Source organism: Papaver somniferum, chromosome 7, assembly GCF_003573695.1.
Source record: "Papaver somniferum cultivar HN1 chromosome 7, ASM357369v1, whole genome shotgun sequence".
NCBI lineage: Eukaryota > Viridiplantae > Streptophyta > Magnoliopsida > Ranunculales > Papaveraceae > Papaver > Papaver somniferum.
Window position 1 is genome coordinate 60,296,641 of NC_039364.1, and position 27,716 is coordinate 60,324,356.

The window sequence follows — 27,716 nt, forward strand, 5'->3', positions numbered from 1 at the left end:
CCCTTTTTTAGATAACCAAACCTAATCTAATGAAAAAAAAAACATGAATTTTACTACTAGCATCAAATCTAGCTATGTAATTTTTCAATAGTAACAAAATTTGTATGATTTCAATACCGAGCTCACCATTAGCTTTACATGTACATCCTACAACTAATTATATTAAAAAAAATCCTAAAAAGAAGATATTTTGCCTCGGTAAGAATTTACTACAATCAGATTTCGATGCGTCCAAGCTAGTTCTGGCATGCCAAGTCTCCATGTGGGTCTCTTGGATAACTGAACGGTTTAATAAGTAAAGAGAAACTTATCATGTTACATTTTGCTACACCAGTCCATAACCCGACGGAGTCTCCCATATGCTTAGATTCTAGGGCTTTCGAAAGAAAAAAGAAAAAATTGGGAAATCTTTTTTTTTTTTTCCTGTTATTCACAAACTCGGTTCTTCCCTGAAATAAAGAATCCGAAACCGAAATTTATGATGAATGGTGGAGATTAATTAAGTAATTAAGAGTTTGAATGGGTTAGAAACTGGGTTCTGACTTTCGATTTCTAAAGCAAGTTTATTCCGGTATGATGTTTCTAGTTTCTTGATCACTTTTCTTGTACTTTGGACTAAACAATTGCTTTGCGAATTATGTACGACTGATTGATGCATGTAGGGACAACTTTATTGTGTACTTGATGGCTACCAATTTTATTTGATCGCCATTCTTCAACTGTACTTGATGGCTGTCCGTGGATCTTTTATTAGCTCTGAGTCTTTATCAAATTTAAATCATTTAAATCATTCTTAACGTTGTATTGATGTGCTGTTTAGTTTTTGCATTTTGGTGATTGTTGGAATTCTGGAAATATACTGAACTAATGCTTGAATTTTAGGGAAGTCAGATAGGATAAGACTCTTGATTACTTTGGCCATAATTTGTTAGTTAGAATTTTGTGGATTTAAATGTATCGTAGACCAATCTAACTATACTGGCTTCCTTGAATAATGATTTGGAACATAACGAAAAGCTGTACTTTGAAGAATCCTAGTAGCTCTTCGATGCAACTCTAGGTTTTGCCTTATCTGTATCATCTCTATTTCCGTTATTTTGAATTAGGTAGTTTGGACTTGACCTGTAGATAAACTTGAACTTGAAGATATTAAATTTTGTATTTCCTAGCTAGATCAAACGAATAAGATGCTTTAAGTTTCCAGTCAAATATAAATGAAAGAGGAAGAGTAGCTGTTAGTTAGGATCGATTCTTTAAGTATACCAAGTGGATCATAAATCATAAGGTTTGCATAGCGGAATTAAGGTAATAATACTGCAGCAGGAATTGAAAAGAACGAAGATGAATATTACATGTGGGTGGAGTGAAGTATTTTAGTATCTTGCAACTTTCTTTTGGAAGTTGTTTTTCGTGTTTGTCTATATCTTTTGAGGTGATGTTTTCTCGGCTGTTTTGTAAATAGGAGCTACTCTAAAACTATATGAATATTTAATAGACGCACTCCTATATCTGTATAATATGGTTCCTAACTCCTAAGGTTCTTTTGGTTTCCCAAGCCTTCAGTTTGGTGTTGATAGAATACAGAAACAGTGACAAGTTTTCTGAGTTTGGTTCTAACAGATTAAATAGGTGTATGGACTATTATTTATTACTCGTGTGTCTAAGCAGTTGTCTCTTGATGCAGGGTATTGTAGAATCACTATTCTGGCTCTAAGGGCTTGATGTAAGTTCGCTGGTCAGGATCTTTCACTGGTATAATAAAGCAAAGAAACCATGGTAAGTACTTGTTTTACTACCTCTCTTTTACCTCTCTGTGTTGGTCTTATTTCCAACACCATATCTGCACATGCATACATACATGTTCTTTCTGCCCACGTATGCTAGTATGTGTTTGTAATACCTTTTTTTTTCCTTTCTGAATTAAAGATAGATAAAAGTTGGACAGAGGTACTCAACAAATTGAGTGAAGAGTTTCGGTCAGGTGTTGATTCTTTTATTGAGATGACCAAAAATCATCTCATAAGAATCAAGAAAGACAAGTGCTTGTAAACAATGCTTGAATGGAAAAGACCCGGTTTCGTTAGATTTGGTCAAGAATCATTTGCTTAAGTATGGCATGGCAGCTAGTTATACTATATGGTCTGATCATGGAGAAGAAGACAACCCTGCACAAGATCAGTCAGCGTCAAGTTCTGTCAATTTCCATAACGATGAAACAACTTTTATAGGGAATGAACATGAGGCTGTACTTGAGATGTTACGTGAAAATGTTGAATCTTTCACTTCTGATGGAAAGGATGGAGGGGAGGAAACTAGTGAAGCTGATTCTGCCATATTTTCCGCGTTATTAGATGAAGCTAAGCAAGAGCTATATCCTGGTTGTAAGGACTTTACATCGTTAACATTCTTGGTAAAGTTAATGCATATCAAAGTTCTTAACCGCCTGAGTAATAAAAGTTTCGAGATGCATCTGGAGTTACTTAAAAAAGCTTTTCCAAAGAACAACAACATTCCCAGTTCATATTATGAAGCTAAAAGAATGTTGAAGGGTTTAGGATTGGGTTATGAGTCAATTCATGCTTGTAAAATGACTGTGCTTTATTCTGGAAGGAGTATGAGAAGGAAGACAAATGTCCGGTATGCAGTGAATCTAGATACAAGTTTAACGACGGCAAAGGTCAGAAGATCCCACACAAGGTGTTGCGTTATTTTCCTTTAAAACCAAGACTGCAGAGACTGTTTTCGTCAAAACACACAGCTCGTGACATGAGATGGCATAAGGGAAGACATGTCGAAGATGGTGTTCTAAGGCATCCAGCTGATGCTGAAGCTTGGAAGGATTTTGATGCACGGTATCCAGAGTTTGCAGCAGAACCTCGTAATGTGAGGTTGGGTCTTGCTACTGATGGGTTTAATCCCTATGGAAATATGAGCAATGCGTATAGCTTGTGGCCAGTGGTACTGATGCCCTACAACCTCCCTCCTTTTAAGTGTATGAAGCAACCTTTTTTCATGATGTCGTTACTTATTCCTGGACCGCAAGCACCTGGCAATGACATTGATGTGTATTTGCGCCCTTTAATCGATGAGTTAAAAGAGTTGTGGGAAGTCGGTGCGGAAACTCGTGATGTCTCGACAGGAAAAGTTTTATGTATGCGTACAGCTTGTTATGGACCATAAATGACTTCCCGGCATACGCTAATTTATCTGGTTGGAGTACAAAAGGGTATCTCGCCTGTCCAGTGTGTAATAATGATCCGCCTTCACGAAAACTGAGAAGCAAGATAGGTTATTTGTGTCATCGACGGTTCTTGAATCCTGGTCATGCCTAGCGAGATAGCAGACTTTATAATGGACATAAAGAAAATCGGAATCCACCGGAAGAGAAAACAGGGGAGCAACTGTTGCAGCAAATGCAGAATCTTGGGATGAATCGTTTTGGAAAACATCCGAGTTACTCAACCAAGAAAAGAAAGCGTTCCAAGGAAGAACTGAGCTGGACGAAGAAGAGTATCTTCTACAAGCTTCCATATTGGAAACATCTCAAAATCAGACATAAGATCGATGTTATGCATGTGGAGAAGAATATATGTGATAACATTGTCGGAACATTGTTAGGTATTGATGGGAAAAACAAGGATACAGAGAAAGCTCGGTTAGATTTGGAAGATATGAACATTAGGAAAGAATTTGCATCTAAGGCGTAAGGGAGATAAATTTGAAAAGCCCCCAGCATGTTATACATTAAAACCAGAACAAAGAAGAGATTTTTGTAAGTTTTTGAAGTCGGTGAAGTTCCCAGATGATTATGCGGCTAACATATCGAGGTGTGCTAACATTGCTGATGGAAAGATACATGGTCTGAAAAGCCATGACTGCCACATCTTATTACAAAGACTTCTTCCTGTTGGAATTCGTGCTTATCTTCACAAAGATGTGTGTACTGCCATAATTGAATTGTGCAATTTCTTTCATGATTTATGTGCTAAGACTTTGACTGTGAGTCACCTGGATAAATTAGAAAAGGATATTGTATTGATCATTTGTAAGTTGGAGCGAATATTCCCACAGGCATTTTTTGATGTGATGGTTCATTTGGCTGTTCACTTGCCACGGGAAGCGAAACTTGTTGGATCAGTTGGATATAGCTGTATTTATCCAATCGAAAGGTATGTTTTACTTGTTTTTAATGCTTTTTCTATAAGTTTGTTCAATAATTATATGTCTGATGTTTACCTTCTTGTATATATATATAAAGGTACCTAGGAACACTTAAACGCTATGTTGGAAATAAAGCGCGCCCAGAAGGTTCAATTGCAGAGGCTTACATCATTAATGAATGTTTGACATTCATCTCGATGTACTTCACTGAAACTGAAACCAAATTTAATCGGAAAGAACGAAATGATGATGAATTAGATGGCAGTCTGCGACGCCAAGGAGCAATATCTGTTTTCGCTCAAAAAGTACGCCCAACTGGTGCTGTAGATATAAAGTCATTGTCACCAGAAGAACGAGATCAGATACATTGGTACATCCTTAACAATTGCGAAGAGGTGCAGCCTTACATGAAGTAAGTAAAACTGTCAACCAATTGCTTCAAAGATTATTTTCAGTGGTTATTATGTTTACACATTAGTTCCAAACTTAGGAGCATGGATTAGGACCTAATGAAGTGGATCTTTATTCGATGTTGTTCGTAAACATGTACACTCTTTAGGTTGTAACCTCGCTTTATGAAACGGTTTCAAGGAGAAAAAAATTCATAATCTAAGTTTCAGTTTCATGGCTGATTGTCTCCATCTGTTCTTCTCCTCAGCCTAATGTTGGAGGCGTTTCTGTGATGAGTTCCATTTGTACCCAAAAATATTAGGTGTCCCTTAGAACCATTAAATTATGACTGTAGATGGTTTGCATCACCAAGTCTGTTGATTGCAAGAATACATAATGGTATTATTTTGTAAATTGAGTTGGGGTTCAGAATTGTCGCACCTGCCTTAATATCTATCTCACGTTGTAAACATTGAATATGCTGGCATGTATTCATTGACTCTCTGACACTGCGTTTGAATTTCAGTTCCTCAACCATCATAACTTAAGACTTTAACAATGATTATAAACATACCTTGTGCTGAAATAGAATCAACTTCGGCATTAACATACTCTGCAGATCATATGATTAGCATCAGTTGCAGCCCAAACACCATGTTCTACAGCTTTGATTAAACCAGTATCATCATATCATAAAAAAGATTACTACCTTAGAGATAGAATTTACGAGAGATACCTATTCTCACCACTACTACTATAGTACTACTAGACTTGTACTTCCTTTTACTTCCTCTTGCTTAATTGATAGAATTAAGTCAGAATTTCTTTTTATGCTACCCCATGTTGGATTTGGTTGCTTTTAAGAGTGGAAGAATGTACTGTCATAGTGCAGCAATCATATCTCCTTAAGCAAAATGAATGGTTTTAAATATCTCTACAACTGTCGCAGGAGCTGATAAGCTTGGTCTAGGCTGTCCTTCCTTTAGAAGGCTAGATTGAAACCATATCTAGAATGAATGGACACTCTTTTTGTTTACACTCTATGCGAATAACTTTTCTGTTTTAAAATATAGGGAACACTTGGAGAAGTTAAAAAAGGAGACAAATAATGATAACTTGCTGTCACAACGGCAACAAAAAGAATTTCCTGGCTGGTTTAAGAATCGGGTATGTGGAAAATTTCATTGTCTCAAGTTTTAATACATTGTGATCATTTGTTGTATATTTATTTGTTCAGTAGTGTTTTTCAAACAATTTGTAGATGTTTGATTTGCGTTCTAGAAATTCACCAGAAGCTACCGATGAATTGTATTCATTGGCTTTGGGGTTTGAGTTACGAGCAAACTCATGTTCAGCTTGCAACCTGAATGGAGTGCGGTTTCATACGAAACAACGTGAAGCTCGCCGAACAACCCAAAATAGTGGATTGGTAGTTGATGCAGAATTTCAAGGTAAGGAAATTGAGTTTTATGGTAGATTATGTGATGTTTATAGAGGTAGAATACCTGGACAATTATAGAGGTAGAATACCTGGACAATTATAGAGGTAGAATACCTGGACAAGTGTGATTGGTTCGATATGAATCCACGGAAGAAAAATATTAAAACGGATAATGATTTGACATGTTTAAATGTGAGTACTACGTGGTATGAGAATGAACCATATGTTATTGCATCGGACGCACGACAAGTGTTCTACCTGGATGATCATAAATTTGTAGCAGATTGGAAAGTGGTTCAAAAAATGCATCACAGACATATATGGGATGTTCCTGAAATGGATGATGAAGAAGAAGAAGACGAAGAAAGTGTTTATCAACAAACTGGGGAAGTAACAGTATCATCAGTCATACAAGAAGATAATGTTGGAATAGGTGAACTCTACAGAGATGATATGGAGGCGGAGTTGGTAGATGCAGATATTGTACTTGTCGCACTTGCAAATGATGATGATGATGTTGATGTCGAGGAAGAAGATGAAACATTGGTTGATTATAATGACTCAGAGGTGGACGAGGAAGACATCGTGCCTGTTGGCGATGATTCAGATTTAGAATATTAGTTATTTGCATTTTATCTTTCAAGGATTAGAGCAATAGCTTTTTATCTTTCAAGGATTTCACAATGGTTCATATATATATTATTGTTGTTGGATTTTAACATTCTTCTTTGGTCGAAGTTCAGTTTCTGGTTGGGCTTTTCTTTACTATTTTTCTTCTTCTTGTTTCATCTTATTTTTCTGCGGTCTGGGGATTTGTTGAGTAGTGTTAAATGTGATGATAATTCAATTAACTAAATTTACCTAACTAAAGTTCGCAAACTTCTCTTGCTTTTCTTTGATGCAAGTGCCAATTCCAAATAACATTTTGTCCCTGGTGTTGGCGCTTTAAGCCTGAAGAGAAAAGGAAAATATTGGGATAGAGGGCCCAGCATGTTAGCCTTGCGTTTTTAGGGGCCACTCAAAAGGATTTAGGGGCCATCAATTTATACCCATCCAAAGACTCTAGTGAAGGGGTACCCTATATGATATTGAAGTTACATAAATGCCCTTCTGGTAAAACCGTATAAAAACCAAATCAAAAAAAATTCTACTCATTTCAACTCTTCTTCTTCCAGTTTCATATCTTCCGATTGTGGAAGAAAAAAAACTTTCCTCGTTCAACCGAAACATCGCCGCGAATCGTAAAATCAAAACATCGTCGATTCGTTTATAAAACAATGGATAAGGGAAATGAAACCCACAGACCTAGAACCAAAAATGTTGCTCGGGGTATCGATCCAAAGATTGGGATTTTAGCAAGAAATAAAGAAATTCTTGCTGCAAATGAAGAAGAACGCGAAGAACGCGAAGAACAAGTACCCGACAATGTAGTCGGTGGTGGCGATTCCGATAGTCAAACACTTCGTCAACTTCAAATGGCCCCAATTAGGTAAGAATCTATCATTTTTGGTGTTTATTTCGCTTTAATTCGACGAATCGAGAAAAAAAAATTCCAGGGTTTTCGATTTTTTATCCAGATTCGGGCGATATTCATGCTTATTTACTTCCGAATGTAGTCGTGTTCTTCGTTTCTCAAGAACATCGACAGTATTCGGGAGATATATTTGTTGGTTATCTGCCGAATATTGTTGGGCATATCTTCCTGGATACAAACTGGTAATAATCGGTAGTTGGATGAATTTTTTGGCTTCCGAATATATTTAAGTAGACACACAGTATTCGGAAGTACACTCACTACCGAATATATATATTGAAAAAATCTCAAAATTTCTGATATAGGAAAAATCCCATTTTGGGGCCAGTATTTATTCGGAAGACAATATAATGTTTTATACCTCCGATTGTGTAGGATAAAATTTTAGAGTTTCTGAACTCCAGTTGATGAATATTCGGTTGTAAACATGTTTAGTTATATTCCGATTGTTTTTCATTCGGGAAAAATATGTGTCTTCTTACCTCCGAATTTGTTTATTCGGGTTATAGTTTTGTACTTTTTCTTCCGATTGTGTAGGATGAAAAATTTAGAGCTTCTGAACTCCAATTGATGCATATTCGGTTGTAAATATGTTTAGTTAGCTTTCAATTGTTTTGTATTCGGGAACAATATGTGTCTTTTTACGTCCGAATGTGTACATTCGGGTTATATTTCCATACTTTGTCTTCCGATTGTATAGTTTGTAAATATTTTTCCTTTCTTTGTTGTTTAGACAAAGTCGAGAAAGGAGGAAGAAAGTGACAGCTAGTGCTAGGAGGGAAAGGAGCGCCAAAGATAATTCAAGTGCTCAACAAAGCTTACAAGAACAAAGCAGTCATCAAGGAGTGCAACCAAGTGCTGAACAAAGTGTAGAACAACAAGGCAGTGAACAAGGGGTGCAACCAAGTGTTGAACAAGCCGCTCAACAAAGTGCAGAACCAACTGCTCCACAAGTTACACCCCACCATGAAATTGAACCAATTGATCCAGTGCCAAGAGTAGAAGAAGAAGGACAACCAAGTGGTACCCAAAAAGCCAAAAAAGGAAAAGATGGTGTAAAGAAGGATATTGCTAAGAAAGCATCACATATTGTCCCTCAACACTTGAAGAACAAGGGTATTCTAGCAGGCACAATCCTTGGGCTACCGGCGGATGGAGGAAAATTGCTATTTGGATACAAAGACTCATGGCCCAGAGAAATATACGAAACCGAGGTAATAAAATTACTATTTTTTATTAATGTATTGTCTATGTGTTATATCATAATATTTGTATTAAGGATTTTTTTATGTACTTTAATAGGATCATCAAGATGCGGTCCGTCTACTCAAACCTACCGCCGCACCAACAAAAATGCTTGCGTGGCCTTTAGCCGGTGAATGTTAAAGGTTCAAGTCAATTGTTGCCAACTCGGGGTTAGCTAATGCCGCCGAGAATTCATTGTTGGAACATGATCGTGTGGCCATATCGGCGTTCGTGGAGAGAATGTATCCTGAGACCGATACTTTCCATATGCCGTTTGGGGAGATGACGATTACTCCGGATGATGTTGTGCAGATTCTTAACCTTCCCGACCAAGGCACAGCTGTGAAGTGTAACTACACAAAGCAGTTAAGTTGGGCACAACTTTATGCTCTAACTAAAAAGTGCTTAGGTTGGGATGAAGAGACAACAACAGCAGAGTTTAGGAGGCATGCAAGTTACAGAACAAGACAAATCAACATTACAGCTTTGATGAATATGTTCCGAGGCACCTTGGAGAAGGAAAAGAATGGAACGTTAACTGATGAGCAAGTGAACCACGCTGCCACCGCATATCTCCTTTGTGTATTGGGATGTGTCATATTCCCCAATACTTCTGGCAACCGGATCGACGCCAACCTTATACAACTTTTGGATCCTCTCCATGAAGTCGGTGACTATTCTTGGGGCACGGCATGCCTAGCATTCTTGATGGAAGAGTTGAGAAAGGCTTCGAGGCTAGGAACCTGCCAAGTTGCCGGGAACGTGGCTCTATTGCAGGTTTTTTCTTTAACTCTATAACTCACTCTATAGTTATTCGGTAGACAATACATATGATGCATATCCATAACTCCAAATGACGCATATTCGGTAGGAAATGATCCATCTCTTTTTCCGAATGTTGGTTATTCGGTGGTTAGGTACTTATTTTGTTTTCCGATTATATACAATCGGAAATATTCTTTTGATATTAGAACCGAATATACAGGCCAGAAAAGCTATAGGTTACTGAACTCCAAATGACGCATATTCGGTAGGACATTATCCATCTCTTTTCCCGAATGTTGGTTATTCGGTGGTTAGGTACTTACTTTGTTTTCCGATTATATACAATCGGAAATATTCTTTTGATATTAGAACCGAATATACAGGCCAAAAAAGCTATAGGTTACTGAACACTCCAAATGATGCATATTCGGTAGGACATTATCCATCTTTTTTCCCGAATGTTGGTTATTCGGTGGTTAGGTACTTACTTTGTTTTCCGATTATATACAATCGGAAATATTCTTTTGATATTAGAACCGAATATACATGCCAGAAAAACTATAGGTTACTGAACTCCAAATGACGCATATTCGGTAGGAAATGATCCATCTTTATTTCCGAATGTTTGGTATTCGGTGGATAGGTACTCAGTTGTATTTCCGATTATATATAATCGGAAATAATGTTTGGAAATTACTACCGAATATACACAATCTATTTACTAAAACTTGGTTTCTTATGTATATAGGCATGGATCTATGACCAATTCCCTATCCTGAAGTTGGCCGGAGAGAACCCGGGGTGGTGCAAAGGTACTCCTAGAGGAACAAAGTATATATTTGAAGACAACCGTTCTAGGACAAAAGAGCAGCAGTTGATTCGCATGAGGGAGATTTTGGACCTATTTTGGACCATTGTGGCACCCCACAGGATATGTGATGTATAACCCCTCTAGGGTGATGCGACAACACGGGTATATACAAAAGCAACCTGTGGAGAAAATGGGGGATTACTACAAATTGGAGTTGGAGTTGTGCTCTTCTAGTGGTGATAATCTCACGATTGTTCACACAGGTCCACCTACTGTTCTTGATAACTGGGATAAGAGGAATGACTTCATTATCGACACTGGTAGACGAACCACCCGAGGTGATGAAAATTCTCCATACTATATGAGTTGGTATAACAAGGTATCACATCCTTTGGTTATCCGTGAAATCAAATCCAACACTACTGCAGCGGGTTCAAGTTATAATTGTATCATCAAAGACAAACCAGCTGGTTATGATAAACTGGTGCGTGTTCTTATATTTTTGTTCATTTTGTATTATTCCTATAAATCTTAGGTAATTACCGTTTGATGTTATGTCATTACGTATAAAAAACAGGTGAATAGGTTCAAGCGTGTTTCCAAAATGTTAACTGCATGCCTGAAGAGCGGAGATCCCATGCCAGCTGAGAAGATCAAAGAGGCTAGAGATCTAGTTGATAATATGGATAACGAAGATTATGCTGCCCAGTTTGGGGAGAAAGTCACGAAGAGGCATCAGCCCAAGGTGGCAGTATCAAAGACGGGTAAAAGAACTCGAGCTTCATCGAGCGCTGAAGCTGCTCCAACTGAAGCTGCTCAAACCCGTGGTCGTGCAGGACTGGGAGGTAGTCACGGTCGTAAAGTAAAGAAGAGCAGATAAATAACAATGATTTGTGTTGTACATTCAGAAGTTTGGGTAACTAAGTTAGACAAGTTCAAATGACAATGATTTGTGCGGTACATTCGAAAATTTTGGTAACTAAGTTAACTTCCGATTATTTGAAGTTCAAAATTTGAAAACTATCAGTTTTTCCCAAATTCTGATTTTTGGGCCATCGTACATTCGGAACTTTACAAAAAAATTTATCTTCCGAATATTACAAGTTCAAAACAAACCATGCCATGGCTCTAGGTGGTTCCAAGGGCCAATATAGAAGGTTAGACACCCCATATTCAGAAGTTTTGGTAACTGAGTTAACTTCCGATTATTTCAAGTTCAAAATTTGAAAACTGTCAGTTTTTCCCAAATTCTGATTTTTGGGCCATCGTACATTCGGAACTTTACAAAAAAAATTATCCTCCGAATATTACAAGTTCAAAACAAACCATGCCATGGCTCTAGGTGGTTCCAAGGGCCAATATAGAAGGTTAGACACCCCATATTCGGAAGTTTTGGTAACTGAGTTAACTTCCGCTTATTTCAAGTTCAAAATTTGAAAACTATCAGTTTTTCCCAAATTCTGATTTTTGGGCCATCGTTCATTCGGAACTTTACAAAAAAATTTATCCTCCGAATATTACAAGTTCAAAACAAACCATGCCATGGCTCTAGGTGGTTCCAAGGGCCAATATAGAAGGTTAGACACTCCATATTCGGAAGTTTTGGTAACTGAATTAACTTCCGATTATTTCAAGTTCAAAATTTGAAAACTATCAGTTTTTCCCAAATTCTGATTTTTGGGCCATCGTACATTCGGAACTTTACAAAAAAAATTATCCTCCGAATATTACAAGTTCAAAACAAACCATGCCATGGCTCTAGGTGGTTCCAAGGGCCAATATAGAAGGTTAGACACCCCATATTCGGAAGTTTTGGTAACTGAGTTAACTTCCGATTATTTCAAGTTCAAAATTTTAAAACTATCAGTTTTTCCCAAATTCTAATTTTTGGGCCATCGTACATTCAGAACTTTACAAAAAAAATTATCCTCCGAATATTACAAGTTCAAAACAAACCATGCCATGGCTCTAGGTGGTTCCAAGGGCCAATATAGAAGGTTAGACACCCCATATTCGGAAGTTTTGGTAACTGAGTTAACTTCCGATTATTTCAAGTTCAAAATTTGAAAACTATCAGTTTTTCCCAAATTCTGATTTTTGGGCCATCGTACATTCGGAACTTTACAAAAAAATTTATCCTCCAAATATTACAAGTTCAAAACAAACCATGCCATGGCTCTAGGTGGTTCCAAGGGCCAATATAGAAGGTTAGACACCCCATATTCGGAAGTTTTGGTAACTAAGTTAACTTCCGATTATTTGAAGTTCAAAATTTGAAAACTATCAGTTTTTCCCAAATTCTGATTTTTGGGCCATCGTACATTCAGAACTTTACAAAAAAATTTATCCTCCGAATATTACAAGTTCAAAACAAACCATGTCATGGCTCTAGGTGGTTCCAAGGGCCAATATAGAAGGTTAGACACCCCATATTCAGAAGTTTTGGTAACTGAGTTAACTTCCGATTATTTCAAGTTCAAAATTTGAAAACTATCAATTTTTCCCAAATTCTGATTTTTGGGCCATCATACATTCGGAACTTTACAAAAAAAATTATCCTCCGAATATTACAAGTTCAAAACAAACCATGCCATGGCTCTAGGTGGTTCCAAGGGCCAATATAGAAGGTTAGACACCCCATATTCGGAAGTTTTGGTAACTGAGTTAACTTCCGCTTATTTCAAGTTCAAAATTTGAAAACTATCAGTTTTTCCCAAATTCTGATTTTTGGGCCATCGTTCATTCGGAACTTTACAAAAAAATTTATCCTCCGAATATTACAAGTTCAAAACAAACCATGCCATGGCTCTAGGTGGTTCCAAGGGCCAATATAGAAGGTTAGACACCCCATATTCGGAAGTTTTGGTAACTGAGTTAACTTCCGATTATTTCAAGTTCAAAATTTGAAAACTATCAGTTTTTCCCAAATTCTGATTTTTGGGCCATCGTACATTCGGAACTTTACAAAAAAAATTATCCTCTGAATATTACAAGTTCAAAACAAACCATGCCATGGCTCTAGGTGGTTCCAAGGGCCAATATAGAAGGTTAGACACCCCATATTCGGAAGTTTTGGTAACTGAGTTAACTTCTGATTATTACAAGTTCAAAATTTGAAAACTATCAGTTTTTCCCAAATTCTGATTTTTGGGCCATCGTACATTCGGACTTTACAAAAAATTTTATCCTCCGAATGTTTTATTCGGAGGGAATACGTGTATCGTTAGCAACCGATCGTAGTGCATCATTGGTACGAAACCTCAACGGACATATTTTCAGAAACCTCAACGGCCATATTTTCAAAAATTAGAGCCGTTGGAACTCTAATCTATATAAGGAGGGTAACCCCTTGTTGTAATATTAAGATTGCGGTAAATACGGATTCGATGCTCGGACTTGAATAGATTTAAAAACAAAAATATATACAAAATTGTCACAGGATCAAGAGATACTGGGACTCAGGATTTCACCAATTCTTATACTCATGCGATTCAATTATTAATTCTAGACAATTAAAGCTTATATTTATAACAAATACCGACTCTTACTTTGCCAAAAATAGATTTTGTAAGTATTATATGTAAATCATAAGCATGATGCATCAAGAATCTCATGGATTAAGAATACATCATCAGAAAAAATCACAAATAATCAATAAAAATCATAATTCCATTCATAATAGTGCAAATAGTCATAAAAGAATTAAATAAAATTACTCATGCATAAAAAATGGTTTCCTCCATCATCCCAGTATTGGGGTTTAGCTATTCATATCAATCACACACTCAAAATATTAATTCAAAGCTCAAAGTGTGATTAAAAGAGTCAAAAGTTATAAAATAGTAGTTCTGAGACTCACAAAACACGTCCAGAAAGGAACGACAACAGAAAACTGCAGTGAACTGCGACACCTCTCTTCTGATGTTGAGCTGCTGAAAATAAGACTGTTCTGAAGCTGCTGAAAATAAGACTGTCCTGGGGAGTCTGTTCTTCGTGTTCTTTAAGCTTTTTAATGGCAGCAGCAGCAGCAGGTGAACATTGCTGCTACTCCTTCTTCTTCGCTCCTCCTGGCTCTGTCTCGACCCCAAACTCTTGATCCCTTTTCTTTGACCTATCCCGAGTCTATTTATATGTAACCTCACGGTTAAATCTCAAGGAAATATCTCTTTCTTTCTCTGCAGGTCACGGTCTTTATCTGGTATTTCTTTTCCTGTCAAACTCTCTTCTACGCGGCTGTTGGTTGTAAAACTCCCTAAGATAGAGCAGCAATCCAATACAAGATATTCTGGCCACGTAACTTCTATAACTAAAATCAAACAGAACCCGTAATGACTCACGGCTCTGTTTTGCTCCACACGATCAATTCTGGTCCTTCAAATCACCCCTGTTAGCTTCCTATAAGTCCATAGAATAAGCCCAAACATTTCCAGCCCTTTAATCTCCTTAAAACTACCCAAACAATTATATCGAAAATCTTCCAGGCGTGAGAACTAGTTTCCCGCCAAATTTTACGTTTCAAATGTTGAAGATGGGTTACCCCCTAACCAGTCCTGGTGTCCCTTTAGCAGCTGCCTGGAAATGGGTCACCCCTTAGTAATTAGGTTACCCCTTATCCAAAATCAAGGGTCCGTATAGCAAGTGTCCCCTGGGGCATTTTCCGCACTTTTTTCGGGGTTCCTCCGGGGTATTTCTGGGGTACTTCCGGTACACTTCTGTGGCGCTTCCGGCACTCTATCAACGGAGGTCCAAACGCCGCATTTTCAGCCAATTTCGCCGCAAATCCTTATTCTTCTAAAAACACCTACAAATAAATAAAATAACAAAATAAGTATAAAATCGAGCACTAACACTATATACAATTGAGATATATTAGACACATAAATGCGTCTATCAAATACCCCCAAACTTATTATTTGCTAGTCCTCGAGCAAATCAAAAGTAGAAAATAAAATCCTAACTCACTGTCGCAGGCATCGTCGATTGCATTTAGCGTATGCAATAATCCTTTAAACCCCTAGGTGGCCGAGTAATAGTCTCGGGAGGGCTTACAAGAGATATACCCACAAAACCTGTACTCCAGACCTTAGCTATCTACGCAGAACCTTGGAAGGCACTAAAGAATCTCCTTGGTTGGCATACTTATTGACTACAGGAAGAAGTACCCTGATGCGAAATTCCAATTGCTGTACACGAGTTTGCACTCAAGCATACTAAAATTCATATAAAGTGACAGAGCTCTACTCAGATAGTTGCACTATGGACATCATATTCGGAGTCAAAACTAATCACATGGATAGATCAAGAAGATGGATATAGAAAACATAGATGGTTTTGATGTTTACTAAGTGAACGGCGTTTCCCATATCTATCTGAAGGCCTCCGCCAAAATGAACCTATCCTAATGGATTGGGATATTAGTCTGACTAATATCAACACACTGGCATATACAAGGGAACCAGTGGTCGATAACCTAACTCTAGGTCAACACAACTGGCATATACAAGGGTACCAGTGGTCGACTTTATTGAATTTATTCCTTTTGGTCAAATGGTCTGGTCTCAATATTTTCTCACTTTTTTTTTTTTTCAACTTTTTGGTAACTACCATTTTTTTCTCTTTTTTTTTTTTTTTTTTTTATCTCAATCACTCTAATTCACCCTAGCATTGGTAACAACTTGAATCGTGAGCCCCACCTAATCACTTAGAGAAACATAATTTAAAAACAAAATAAAATAAAAATAGAAGTGAAAAGGACTCAACGAGATATGGTGAAACTATCATGTTATTTCTAACACCTGAGCTCTGTGCTTTTATGAATAGACTCTTCTAGATGTTTCCATCTAATCAGATTGGTTCCTCAACTCCTACGATCAAAATGCTTCCATCCACTTAGATTGTTTAGTGCCATCCTAAATAAGCATAAATTTCTAGGCTCTGGAGTTTATTTATTCATACTGCAACTAAAAAGTTTCTCCCATACCCCCAAACTTAAACCTAACATTGTCCTCAATGTTCTAAAGATGAAATTAAAAGCATGAACAAGGAGAAACTGTTACCATTTGAAGTGAAAGAGTTACGGAAGGATATTACCTGGTTGCATGAGATTGGGTTACCTCCCAAGAAGTGCTAAGTTTAAAGTCTTCAGCCAGACTAAGAAAAGTATTAGTCAACTCGAACCGTATAACACTAGCCGGAATAACTGTGGGTATTTAACACCAAAAAGAGCTGACAAAAGGAAACTGCAGTGAACCAAGAACATGTACAAGACTAGCATGCCCTTACCTAGTTTCCTGATTAAGATATCTATATCTAATTGTGGTTCAGGTTCAGGTTCTATAAAAGGGTCTAAATATATTTCTTTAGGCTGCAACTCCTCAAAATTGAGATCCGAATTATTAGGTCCTAGAGTCTGTAAATACTTAAATAAGAACTTAGAAGCACAAAATAATAACCTAAATAATTGAGGATCCTCTAAGTCAATCAGGTTTGACTTACATAATTGACCACAGTGAGAGTAGTGGTCATTCTTAAGAAAATGTGTCGATTCTAATATCCTAAAGTAATTAGGTTTAGTCTCAGAACTTAATAATTGACACATTTGAAATTTATACGTTCCCACAATTGTTTGAAAAATATTTGGTGGGAAAACAAAGTCGATCTTAGTGTCATAGCCTGGTCTAACCTCATCAACCAGAGGATGGGTTTGTAACAACTGAACTTCCTTAGTAATTAGGTTACCCCTTATCCAAAATCAAGGGTCCGTATAACAAGTGTCCCCTGGGGCATTTTCCGCACTTTTTTCGGGGTTCCTCCGGGGTATTTTTGGGGTACTTCCGGTACACTTCTGTGCCGCTTCCGGCACTCTATCAACGGAGGTCCAAACGCCGCATTTTCAGCCAATTTCGCCGCAAATCCTTATTCTTCTAAAAACACCTACAAATAAATAAAATAACCAAATAAGTATAGAATCGAGCACTAACACTATATACAATTGAGATATATTAGACACATAAATGCGTCTATCACCCCTCTCAGTTATTATTGAGTAAAAAATCTGAATGAAAAACCTTTTCAATGGCAAGTCCATCATCAATTGACAACATACTTCGAAGATGCAAGCGAACAACTACATCAATTGCAGCAATGGTTTTGGGTAGTCCGTGCCGTATTCATCCTCAAATTTCTTCAAGTTACATTCGTAAATTTCATCGGTCATCGACCAAACGATTTTGTCCCATGCTTTCATGAACATTTTCCAAATAATTCCATCCTCCTTCCACTTTTCTTCAAATAGCCTATCCTCTTCCTTACGTTCTTCCACGGTTAATTTACTAATGCGCTCATCCTCTTCCTTTGACCTCTTGGTACCCTTCCTTGGTCTTTTAGCTTGGAAATGATGATGGCAATTGGTTTTGAGATTGCATTGAATGTGCCACGTACATTGCAAGTTTTGGGCTTCCGGAAACACTACCGCTATTGCATGCATTAAGGCTTGATCGTTATCCGTTACAATAACCCTTGGAAAATTATCACCGTTATAAATGGACCTCAACGTCTCCAACATCCAAATGAAACTCACATTGTTCTCATGATCCATTAAACCCCATGCAATCGTAAACGTGTTGTTGTCCGAAGTATGGCAAGCAATGTTCAACAACGGCATGTTATACTTGTTTGTCTTATAAGTAGCATCTATCAATAAAATTTGATGAAAGCATTGAGCCAATTGGATCATTTCGGGATGTGCCAAGAAAATACGAAACAATATACCATCCTTTTCTTCCCTTCTCAAGGTGTAGCCGTGTAACTCCGCTAACCACTCCGATTGTTGCATGACCGTTCTACCATCCCATTCAGTCCTTTTGATCGTAGCTAGGGCCGACTTAATTGTAGACAAAGAAGACAAGTTGTCGGGGTCGTCCGCCTTTATTTTACTTAAGATCGCACTCGCTTTTTGGATCCGCATAGACCTCACCGTCTGCATTTGATGTGGTTTTAACTTGGCAACCATTACATGTCCAATTAAATCCAACGGATCATCATGGTTGTGACAACCGTTATCAACTTTATACATTTTATACTCTTTACCTTTAATACCATCGGGCTTATAGAAGACAATCTTAAATGGGCATCCTATCTTCTTGGTATTGCTTCGGTATTTCCTATTCGTCTTCCGTACGTACTTACTATTCTTTCCCTCGTGACTCTTTCGCGTCCCACCTCGCTCGCAAATCATTTCAAATCGAGTGTCACTAACATGATTATTTTGAACTACCAAGCACATGTTGTCTTTTGCCTTGTTCATAAGCCATTCCTTTGCCTCCTTCTTACTTCCAAATGTCTAAACGTGCATAAAACAAAACAAATAAGCATAACCATTTAACATATAAATTTTGAAGAAAAAAAAGTAGTAATGAGTATACCAAATCGTTTGCATAGCATAGGGAAGTGTCGGGCCTCAAATAGAAATCATCAACAAACTCTTCAATGGCCTGTATACGAAAGCAACAAATTATTATACAATAATCGGAGGTTATTAAATAAGTCAAACTGCCGAATATACTATATTCGGAATCCTATCGGTTACCCAAAACACCCGATTTATGCAAATGAATGTACACAGTTTACTGAGTGTAAAAAATGATATAATCGGAAGCTAAAATATATAGTAAAACAGCCGAATATAAATAACCGGGAGATAACTTTAATCGATAAACATCCGATTTTCAAGTTTTCGGAAATTTTATTTTGAGGCCACTGTTATATTCGGCAGTCAAATAAGAATACTGAGTTTTGAAATTTTTTGGGGAATTCATTTTTGGGGCAATTCGGGGGTAAATAACTCTACATAACTACCGAATGAAGATTTTTTGGAAAACTAGTTTGGGGTTTTTTCTCATATTCGGCAGTAAACTACTATCTTGGAACTACCGAATATACATATTTGGTACTCAGTGTGTTATATTCGTAAGTTTATTCGAGAAATTATCTACCGAATCTGGATAGTTCATGGCATTCAATGCATGCAATAATCGATTTTTCTTGTTTACAAAAGCACACAAACGCATGCAAATCGAGTATTTGAGTTTCTTAACACAATACATGTGTTTTACATGCATCGTTAGCTTCAATATCAGGCGATTCTCCATTTTCTTCCATGAAAGGGTCGTCTAGGTTTTCCTCTCCACAAAAGTTTGGATCATTCAACATATACCCCAAATCGTCTTCTCTAAACGGTCGTGAACCCTCAACATTTTGTTCTTCGCCATGATTCTCACCTTCTTCTTCATATCCATCCATTTTTGTAGTGATAAAATGGGTTTTCCCTTTTTTCCTTCACATTCTTCTCTATAACTCTAACAACTCAAAAATGAAAAGGAAATGAAAAAAATGAAACAGAAATCATTCTAATACTGCACCGACTATAATCGGAAGTCTGGGTAATATTTTGGCTTCCGATTACAATCGGAGGATAACAATGTTATCATATCCTCCGAATATATAAGGGTAATTTCGCCATTACGAATTACGCGAGATAAGGGCTGGCTACATTTTCCCTTTGGGTGACCTTTTTTGTTTTATTGTTGGCCCCTAAATCCTTTTGAGTGGCCCCTAAAAACGCGAGGCGTGTTAGGCCTGGAAGCATAGAAATAAAAGAGAAATAAAAAATTGGGGCGAGAGAGGCTCGAACTCTCGACCTAACGATAAGGATCACTCGTATAGATGTGAGACCTACAACACTAGCCAACTGCGCCGCCGTCTGAGCGTGTTACTTGTAAATACTAACCAAATTTGATAGGGGGAAATTGTCGTCTGCTAGGCTGGGCTCAATAGTCAACTAGGTGTTAAAAGATGGTTGTATTCTGGCACAAATTCTATAGAGCATTCTTTTTTCCGAGCATTTTTTTCAATCTTTTCTCCTTAAATGACGTAAACAAAAAATGATTTGTGTATTTAGCCTTATGAAAAATTATTTTGACAAATAAATTAATTTTCTCCAATTAATAAGTTATTATTAAATATTATGTTTTACATGGTAAATTATATTCTTATGATACTTTAATAAGTTATTACCAAAAAACCAATTATTTAGTAACTATGTATACTTTTATCACCACAAAGAATTTTTTGTGACAACATTTTAGTAATCACTGAATCACGAACTGCGGTGAAGTTATAGTGTCACTGAAAATGATTAAAGCGACAAAATATAGTTCGTTTCAAATGTTTTTACCCGTGACGATTAAAAGTTGTTACTATATAAATATTTTCAACCAAACAAGTTGATGGTCATTAAAAATAAATATAGTGACAAACATATAGTTTCGTCACCATAAAATTAGTTTAATTTGGTTAGTATAAAATTTTCTTATGTAACAAAATTTATAGATTATCACCAAAAAGATTTCATGTTAATTTTTTAGCATCATCACAATAGATTTAAATGGCGACAAATACATAAGACTCACAAAAAACATGTTAGTGACAAGACATTATTTCGTCTCTAACTGAAGTCACTAAAAACTTTTTAATGACTAGACTTTATTTCTTCTCTAACTGAAGTCACTAAAATAAATATAGTGGAAAACATATATTTTCGTCACCATAAAATTAGTTTGTGACGAATTAATTTGGACAGTATAAAATTTTCTTTTGTAACAAAATTTATAGATTATCACCAAAAAGATTTCATGTTAATTTTTTAGCATCATCACAATAGATTTAAATGGTGACAAACACATATAATCACAAAAAATTTATTAGTGAGTAGACTTTATTTCGTCTCTGACTGAAATCACTAAAAGTTTATGAGTGACGAAATCCGAGTCTCGTCGCGGAAAACCTAACAACGGTGACAACAATTGTTTTGGTCACCATAACTAAGATTTAGCAATGAAATATTCTTCTCCGCAAAAACTATCGTCACCAAAGCCATGTTTTCTTGTAGTGAGTGAGACCTTGCCATTTCACCAGTACCTGAGCTATGACTTGTTGATTCTTCACAACACTTCTAGTATCTAAAATTTCTTACGGAATCATTTGCATTTGCCCATTATTGTCAGTAGTAGGCAATTGAGTCTGAGCTACCACCCCACTTCCTAGTTTGGGCTTAGGTTGAGAAACATGGAAGGTAGAATGTATTCTTGACCCAAATGGTAGCTTCAACTGGTATGCCACAACACCCACCTTGGTAGTCACTTGATAAGGGACAAAATAATTTGCAGCTTACTTCAAATTTCTCCTCAGCTGTACAGAGGACTGTCTATAGGGTTGTAACCTCAAATAGACCCAGTCTCCAACCTTGAATGATCTCTCAGTCGTTTTTTTGTCTGCCTGTTGTTTGACCCTGTGTTGAGCAGCTTCTAAGGCTTCCTTGAGTACTTGTCCCATCTCTTGTCTCTGCTTCAAACAATCTTCTACTTCAGCATGAATTCCTTCCTGGGAAGAGATAATCCCAAACTGAGGTGGTGCATAACCATACAAGGCTCCAAATGGAGTGAGCTTTAAGCTGGTGTGATAAGTAGTATCAAACCACCATTCATCTAATGATAACCATGAAACCCACTTTGAAGGTCTTGAGCTAGTCATGCATCTTAAATATGTTTCAAGACAAGCATTCACCCTCTCTGTTTGCCCATCTGTTTGAGGGTGATAAGATGTGCTTAGGTGAAATGAAGTACCAACTTTAGTAAACAATACCTGCCAAAAGTTGCTGATGAAAATGCTATCTCTGTCAGACACAATTGACTTAGACAGGCCATGCAACTTAAGTATTGTGTCTATGAACCTCTTATCTACTGAGGCTGCTGTGTAAGGATGACTAAGAGCAATGAAATGGCTGTACTTGGTAAGTCTGTCCACCACCACAAGAATCACTTCCCTTCCCTCGGATTTTGGTAGCCCTGTGATAAAATCCATACAAATGTGCTCCCAGGCTTGATTTGGAATTGGTAAGGGTTGTAGCAGTCCAGCTGGTGATGTATTGAATTCTTTGTGTTGTTGGCATACATACAACTCCTTGACATAGTCCAGAATGTGCTTCTTCATGCCCTTCCCATGGAAGTACAACTTGGCCTTTTGATAAGTTGCTTGTCCACCTGAGTTCCCTCCAATTGGAGATGAATGAATGACATTTATGATGGTTCTCCTAATGTCTCCATGTTGACCAACATACAATCTCTGTTTGTACCTTAAGACTCATTGTTGGTAAGTGAATTCACCAACTCCCTTTTTTGATGCTACCAATTCAGGAATCACACCTTGAGCTGTAGGGTCATTAATATAACTATCCTGAATTTCTTGAAGCCATGACGGAATCACTTGAAAGATAGCTTGACAGGAACCTTCATCCCATTTTACTCTGGATAGAGCATATGCTACCAAGTTGTCTGCACCTTTTCTATATTTGATCTCATAAGTGTAATCTAGTAATTTAGTAAGCCATTTTGTTGTAGCATGGAATGAATTATTTGATCAATAAAATGCTTAATACTCTGGTGGTCAGTGTATATAGTGAACTTGTTACCCAATAAGTAGGTTCTCCATTTTGGCACAACAAGTACAACAACCATCATTTCTTTGTCATAAGTAGATAAGGCCAAGAATCTGGTACCCATACCTTTGCTGAAGAAGGCTATTTGCCTTCTCTCTTGCATCAATGCAGCTCCAACACCAACATCACAAGCATCCGTGGCTATTCAAAAGGTTTAGTGAAATCTGGAAGGGATACGACAGGAGTGGTAGTAACAGCTCCCTTCAATAGTTGAAATGTTGTTTGAGCTGCCTCACTCCATTGGAACTTGTTCTTCTTAAGAATCTCAATAAGTGGTTTGCATATCAAGCCATACCCCTTCACAAACTTCCTGTAATATCCAGTGAGCCCTAGAAAACCTCTTAAATCCCTTAATATAGTTGTAACTGGCCACTTCACCATACAAGCAATCTTCTCAGGGTTAGCAGAAACACCATCTCCAGTTATAATGTGCCCTAAGTAATCAATCTGTGATTTCCCAAAGGAGTACTTGCTAAGCTTAGCAAAGAGGGAATGCTCCTTCAACAACTCTAAGGTGATTTTCAAGTGTTCCAAATGAGATTTCATATCTGGAATGTATATGAGGATATCATCAAAAAATACTAATATGAAATTCCTCAAATAAGGATGTAAAATGTCATTCATTAGTGTTTGGAAACTTGTTGGAGCATTTGTGAGCCCAAAGGGCATTACCAAGAACTCATAATGCCCTCGATGTGTCTTGAAGTTTGTCTTGTGGATGTTAGCTGGGAAGACCCTTATTTGATGATAACCAGCTCTTAAGTCTATTTTAGAGAATACTCTAGCTCCCTTAAGCTCATCCAAAAGTTCATCAATGACAGGAATTCGATATTTATTCTTAATTGTAATTTCATTCAGTCTTCTATAATCTACACAAAACCTCCAACTTTCATCCTTCTTCTTGACAAGCAGTATTGGAGATGAGAATGGATTGTGGCTTGGTCTTATCACTCCAGAATTCAACATTTCTTCCACCAACTTTTCCACTACATCTGTTTGAATGTAAGGAATTCTATAGGGTCTTTGATTTGGGGGGAGTGATTGTGGTTGCAAGGGAATGTGATGATCATGGCTTCTAGTAGGAGGAAGGTTGGTAGGTTCTTTGAATATGGACTGAAGAATTCAAAAGTGGTTGAAGGTCAGGAGGGGTTATGGTTGCTTTGTCTTCACCAGTAATGGAGAACAGATTCCCTACAAGCCCATGCTTATGTTTCTTCATGTACTTGTCACACTCTTTTCCTATCATTAGTTATACTCCACTACACTCAGTAATTCCTTGTAATACCACCTTCTGTCCATTTCTGTGAAAAGATATGGTTAACTTCTTAAAGTCAAATTGCGTTGGACTCATTACTTTCATCCAATCCACTCCAAGTACCATGTCACAACCTCCAAGAGCTAGTATTCTCATATCAAACTGGAATTTATTGTTTTCCATTCCCCACTGAAAGTTTGGACACTTTGCTGAACTTACTAACTTGTTCCCATCAACAACAACCACTTGAAAAGAAGCAGTGGGTTAAATATAACAACCACTAAATTTAGCTACTTCAGGGTCTATAAAACTATGTGTGCTTCCACTATCTATCAGTATAATAATCATATGCTTATTAGGAGCCATGCCATGTATCTTAATTGTTCTTGGAGACATGTTACCTGATAAGACATGAACTGAAATCTCCACTTCTTCATCAGTCACTTCTTGTATTACTGGAGAACTTGCTGGAGAATCTTCTTCAGAGAAGGTTGGTTCTTCTTCTTCTTCAGCTACCAACATGAATAGTTGTTGCCTGATGCATTTATTTCCAACCTTAAATTCTTCATCACAATTGTAACACAATCCCTTATCCTTCCTTGCCTTCATTTTAGCATAAGTGAGCCTTCTAATTGGAGGCATCTTTGGGCTAGTGGACACACTCCCTCTTGGTGATGGAGAAGTTGATTTGGACTGGTAACAAAACTTCTGACTTTGATGAATGGACAATGGGGCAACCTAGTGGTTCTGAGCTTCTTAGTTGTGTTATCTATAAGTAATTCTTTCATTCTGTCTAAGTAAATTGAGTTCTCCAGTGAGGCTGGTGAGAACATTTGAACAACAATTCTCAACTCTTCCTTGAGCCCACTGATAAAACTGGAAGTGAAGTAGTCTTCAGTGAGATGTCTATTCTTTGCTAGCATCAATGCCTTCAACTGCTCAAATACCTCCTGATACTCTGATACAATACCAGTTTGACTCAATTTATTAAATTCCCCCACTATATCATCATGCCCAAGCTCTTGAAAACGTGAACACAGATCTCTGATGAATGATGGTTATTTTCAATGATGTTGTAGTAATACTTCGTTCAAGACTTGTGAAAGCAATAGATTTTAGACTTAATTTTAAAACTATAAATATAGCAAACTCAAAAATAAGAAGTGTTGTGAAAGTAATAGAGGAGTCCGGGGCTATGGATTCCACTATTTACCAATATCAAAGTGATTTAAATTCTATAATTATAATCTTGCAAATCATGCATTCAAATTGATTCTTAATATTGCAACAATTGATTTTTTAGAAATAACAATTGTAGATCGAAAGTATGGGACATCAAAACCTAGGCAAAGCATGCTCCATCAATTGAAATAACAATTGCTTAACAAAAACCATTTTATCAATTTATTTATCAAGGTAAATAATCATATAATAATTGCATAAATTAAATAAAATAGAGATTACCACTTTTCATTGGTGAAATAGCTTCCTCCTTCGCCCCAGAGGGTGGGCCTAGCTCATCATCTTGGAAACACGCTCAAAAGTTGATTTCATTACTCAAAGATTGTTTACAAAGTTGAAATGGAGAGAAAACGATGAAAATCAGGTGTTTGCAACGTTTATAGTTGTTGCAAAACACTGTTACAGAGAACGATAATTACTAATTGTCGTTGTCACTGTAGCAGAACGACTGTCCTAGAGGGTCTTATGTTCTTCGTGTGTTCTTCACCAGCAGCAAACCATTCTCTGCAACTCGATTGTTTTTGGCTCTGTAGTGTTCTAAACTCTTCCCAAACTCTCCCTTCGCTCCCCTATCACTCCATCCCCTTTATCCGACTTTAGGAAACTCTATTTATACTCACAGGACCCATATATCTCGTTATAAATGCAAATAATCTTTCAAATCTTCTCATGAACGCTCGGGAATAATTCCATTTGTTTCTCTTCTACATGCGCCTGTAGGTGTCTAGCACACACCAACTCACTGCAACACGACTCAGAATATACTGAACATGCTTCTTCCGCAAGATTTATTTCTCGTCCAAATCACAAACCCTAATTTGGATAGGTGCTGCTACATTTTCCCGCCAAAAATAATTCAAATGGAGAAGATGACCCCCCCTAATCCTGTACGGGCGTCCCTTTAGCACTTGCCTTATAGGGTGTAAATAGCAGCTAATGTGCCCCTTAGTAATTGGGTGCCCCTTATCCAAAGTAGGGGTCCATTTAGCAATTATCCTCCGGGGGTGTCTTCAATAACTTTTCGAGCCGAATTTTCCAAAAATGTTTATTGCCCCAAAATACCTACAAACACATAAAACACCATAATAAGTACAAAATCGAGTACCAACAATGCAGAAAATTGAGGACAACTTAGACACAAAAATGTGTCTATCAATGAACACTTCCCACATAATAAATTCTTTACCCACTTGATAGTCTTGAAACCACACATCATCTCTTCCTTCCAAATACATGGATGCAACATGTACTTTTTGCTCATCATTTAAGGGGTGTAGTTGAAAATATTTAGAGCATTTCCTAACCCACGATCTAGGATTAACACCATCAAATCTAGGAACATCAACTTTAAGCTTATGAGTTTGAGAAAAAATTGAATTCTCACCAGGAAAGAGATTACCACCACTAGATCGTTCAGCATGTCCTGTGAAAATCAGTGTCTCAAGGATACCATCACCAGATTTAGATGTTTGGTTACAGTATTCTTCTAACAGCTTCCTGGATTCAGCTTTGTACATATCCATCATAGTTGACATCAACAGCGGAGAAGGTGAATCTTGCCTAGCTTTAATTTCCAACACTTCCCTTGCTAGATTTTCATTTGATTGAAGCACTGAGGTTAGCTGTTTTGTTAGAGCTTCGAATTCAACTTTACTCACCATGGTTGAAGGTCACTCAGAACCGAGTGCTCTGATACCACTTGTAGTGATTGTTACTACAATGGATATACAAAAATCACTCTAAGAACATGAAGGGGACGACAAGAGTAGAAGAGGAACGAGAAGTAGAGAAGTTAGGGTTTGATAGGGGAAGAAGAGGAGAGAGGAGAGCAGACGAATTGGATAAGGAAGATAATTCACTAACAAACAAATCATGCCTACCATTCTCAGCCAAAGGCGACTATATGGATGATATGCAATTTTCCAGTGTGCGAAGCACACGACTTATACAACTAACGGTAATTAAAAATAATTACTGACCAATCATAGAATTACTTATAAGGTACCCAACTAACTGGATATCCCTAAATGGGACATGACAATGATCTTGTCACGCTACCGGTATCAGTGCACTTTCTGAAAATCGATTATTCTTTTCACTTCACATTTGCATTTGTGGAGTACAAGAAGCAATATGAGACAGAGTGGGAACACACCACTAGAATTCTTATTGTTCCCTTGAAAAATCCTTTTTCGTATCTCCCCCGAGCAATGGGAAGACAGTCTCATCAAAGTGACAATCCGCAAATATATCGTTTAAGAGATCGCCTGCTAAAAGTTTCAAAATGCGGATAATTGTTCGGAATTCATATCCAACATA

General features: G+C 37.3%; 1 protein-coding gene across 2 annotated transcripts; it reads left to right on the forward strand.

The window, feature by feature from the left end:
• The first annotated feature begins 337 nt into the window (after positions 1-337).
• On the forward strand, positions 338-6,713 carry LOC113297433. 2 transcript variants are annotated; one of them, XM_026545899.1, is made up of 6 exons: positions 338-571; positions 1,685-1,776; positions 1,927-4,169; positions 4,259-4,573; positions 5,625-5,718; positions 5,813-6,713. In XM_026545899.1, the coding sequence occupies exons 3-6, from the start codon at positions 4,087-4,089 to the stop codon at positions 6,068-6,070; spliced, it is 750 nt and encodes a 249-aa protein (XP_026401684.1). In that variant the 5' UTR covers positions 338-571; positions 1,685-1,776; positions 1,927-4,086; the 3' UTR covers positions 6,071-6,713. The 2 variants fall into 2 exon arrangements, with proteins under 2 accessions (XP_026401684.1, XP_026401685.1); XM_026545900.1 differs by having other exon boundaries at positions 340-571; positions 5,833-6,032.
• Positions 6,714-27,716: the final 21,003 nt, after the last annotated feature.

Coding starts and splice junctions, on each gene's coding strand:
- LOC113297433 (XM_026545899.1), top strand. CDS start 4,087: ATGGTTCATTTGGCTGTTCACTTGCCACGGGAAGCGAAACTTGTTGGA. Junction 4,170..4,258: donor TGTATTTATCCAATCGAAAG/GTATGTTTTACT, acceptor ATATATATAAAG/GTACCTAGGAACACTTAAAC. Junction 5,719..5,812: donor CTGGCTGGTTTAAGAATCGG/GTATGTGGAAAA, acceptor AACAATTTGTAG/ATGTTTGATTTGCGTTCTAG.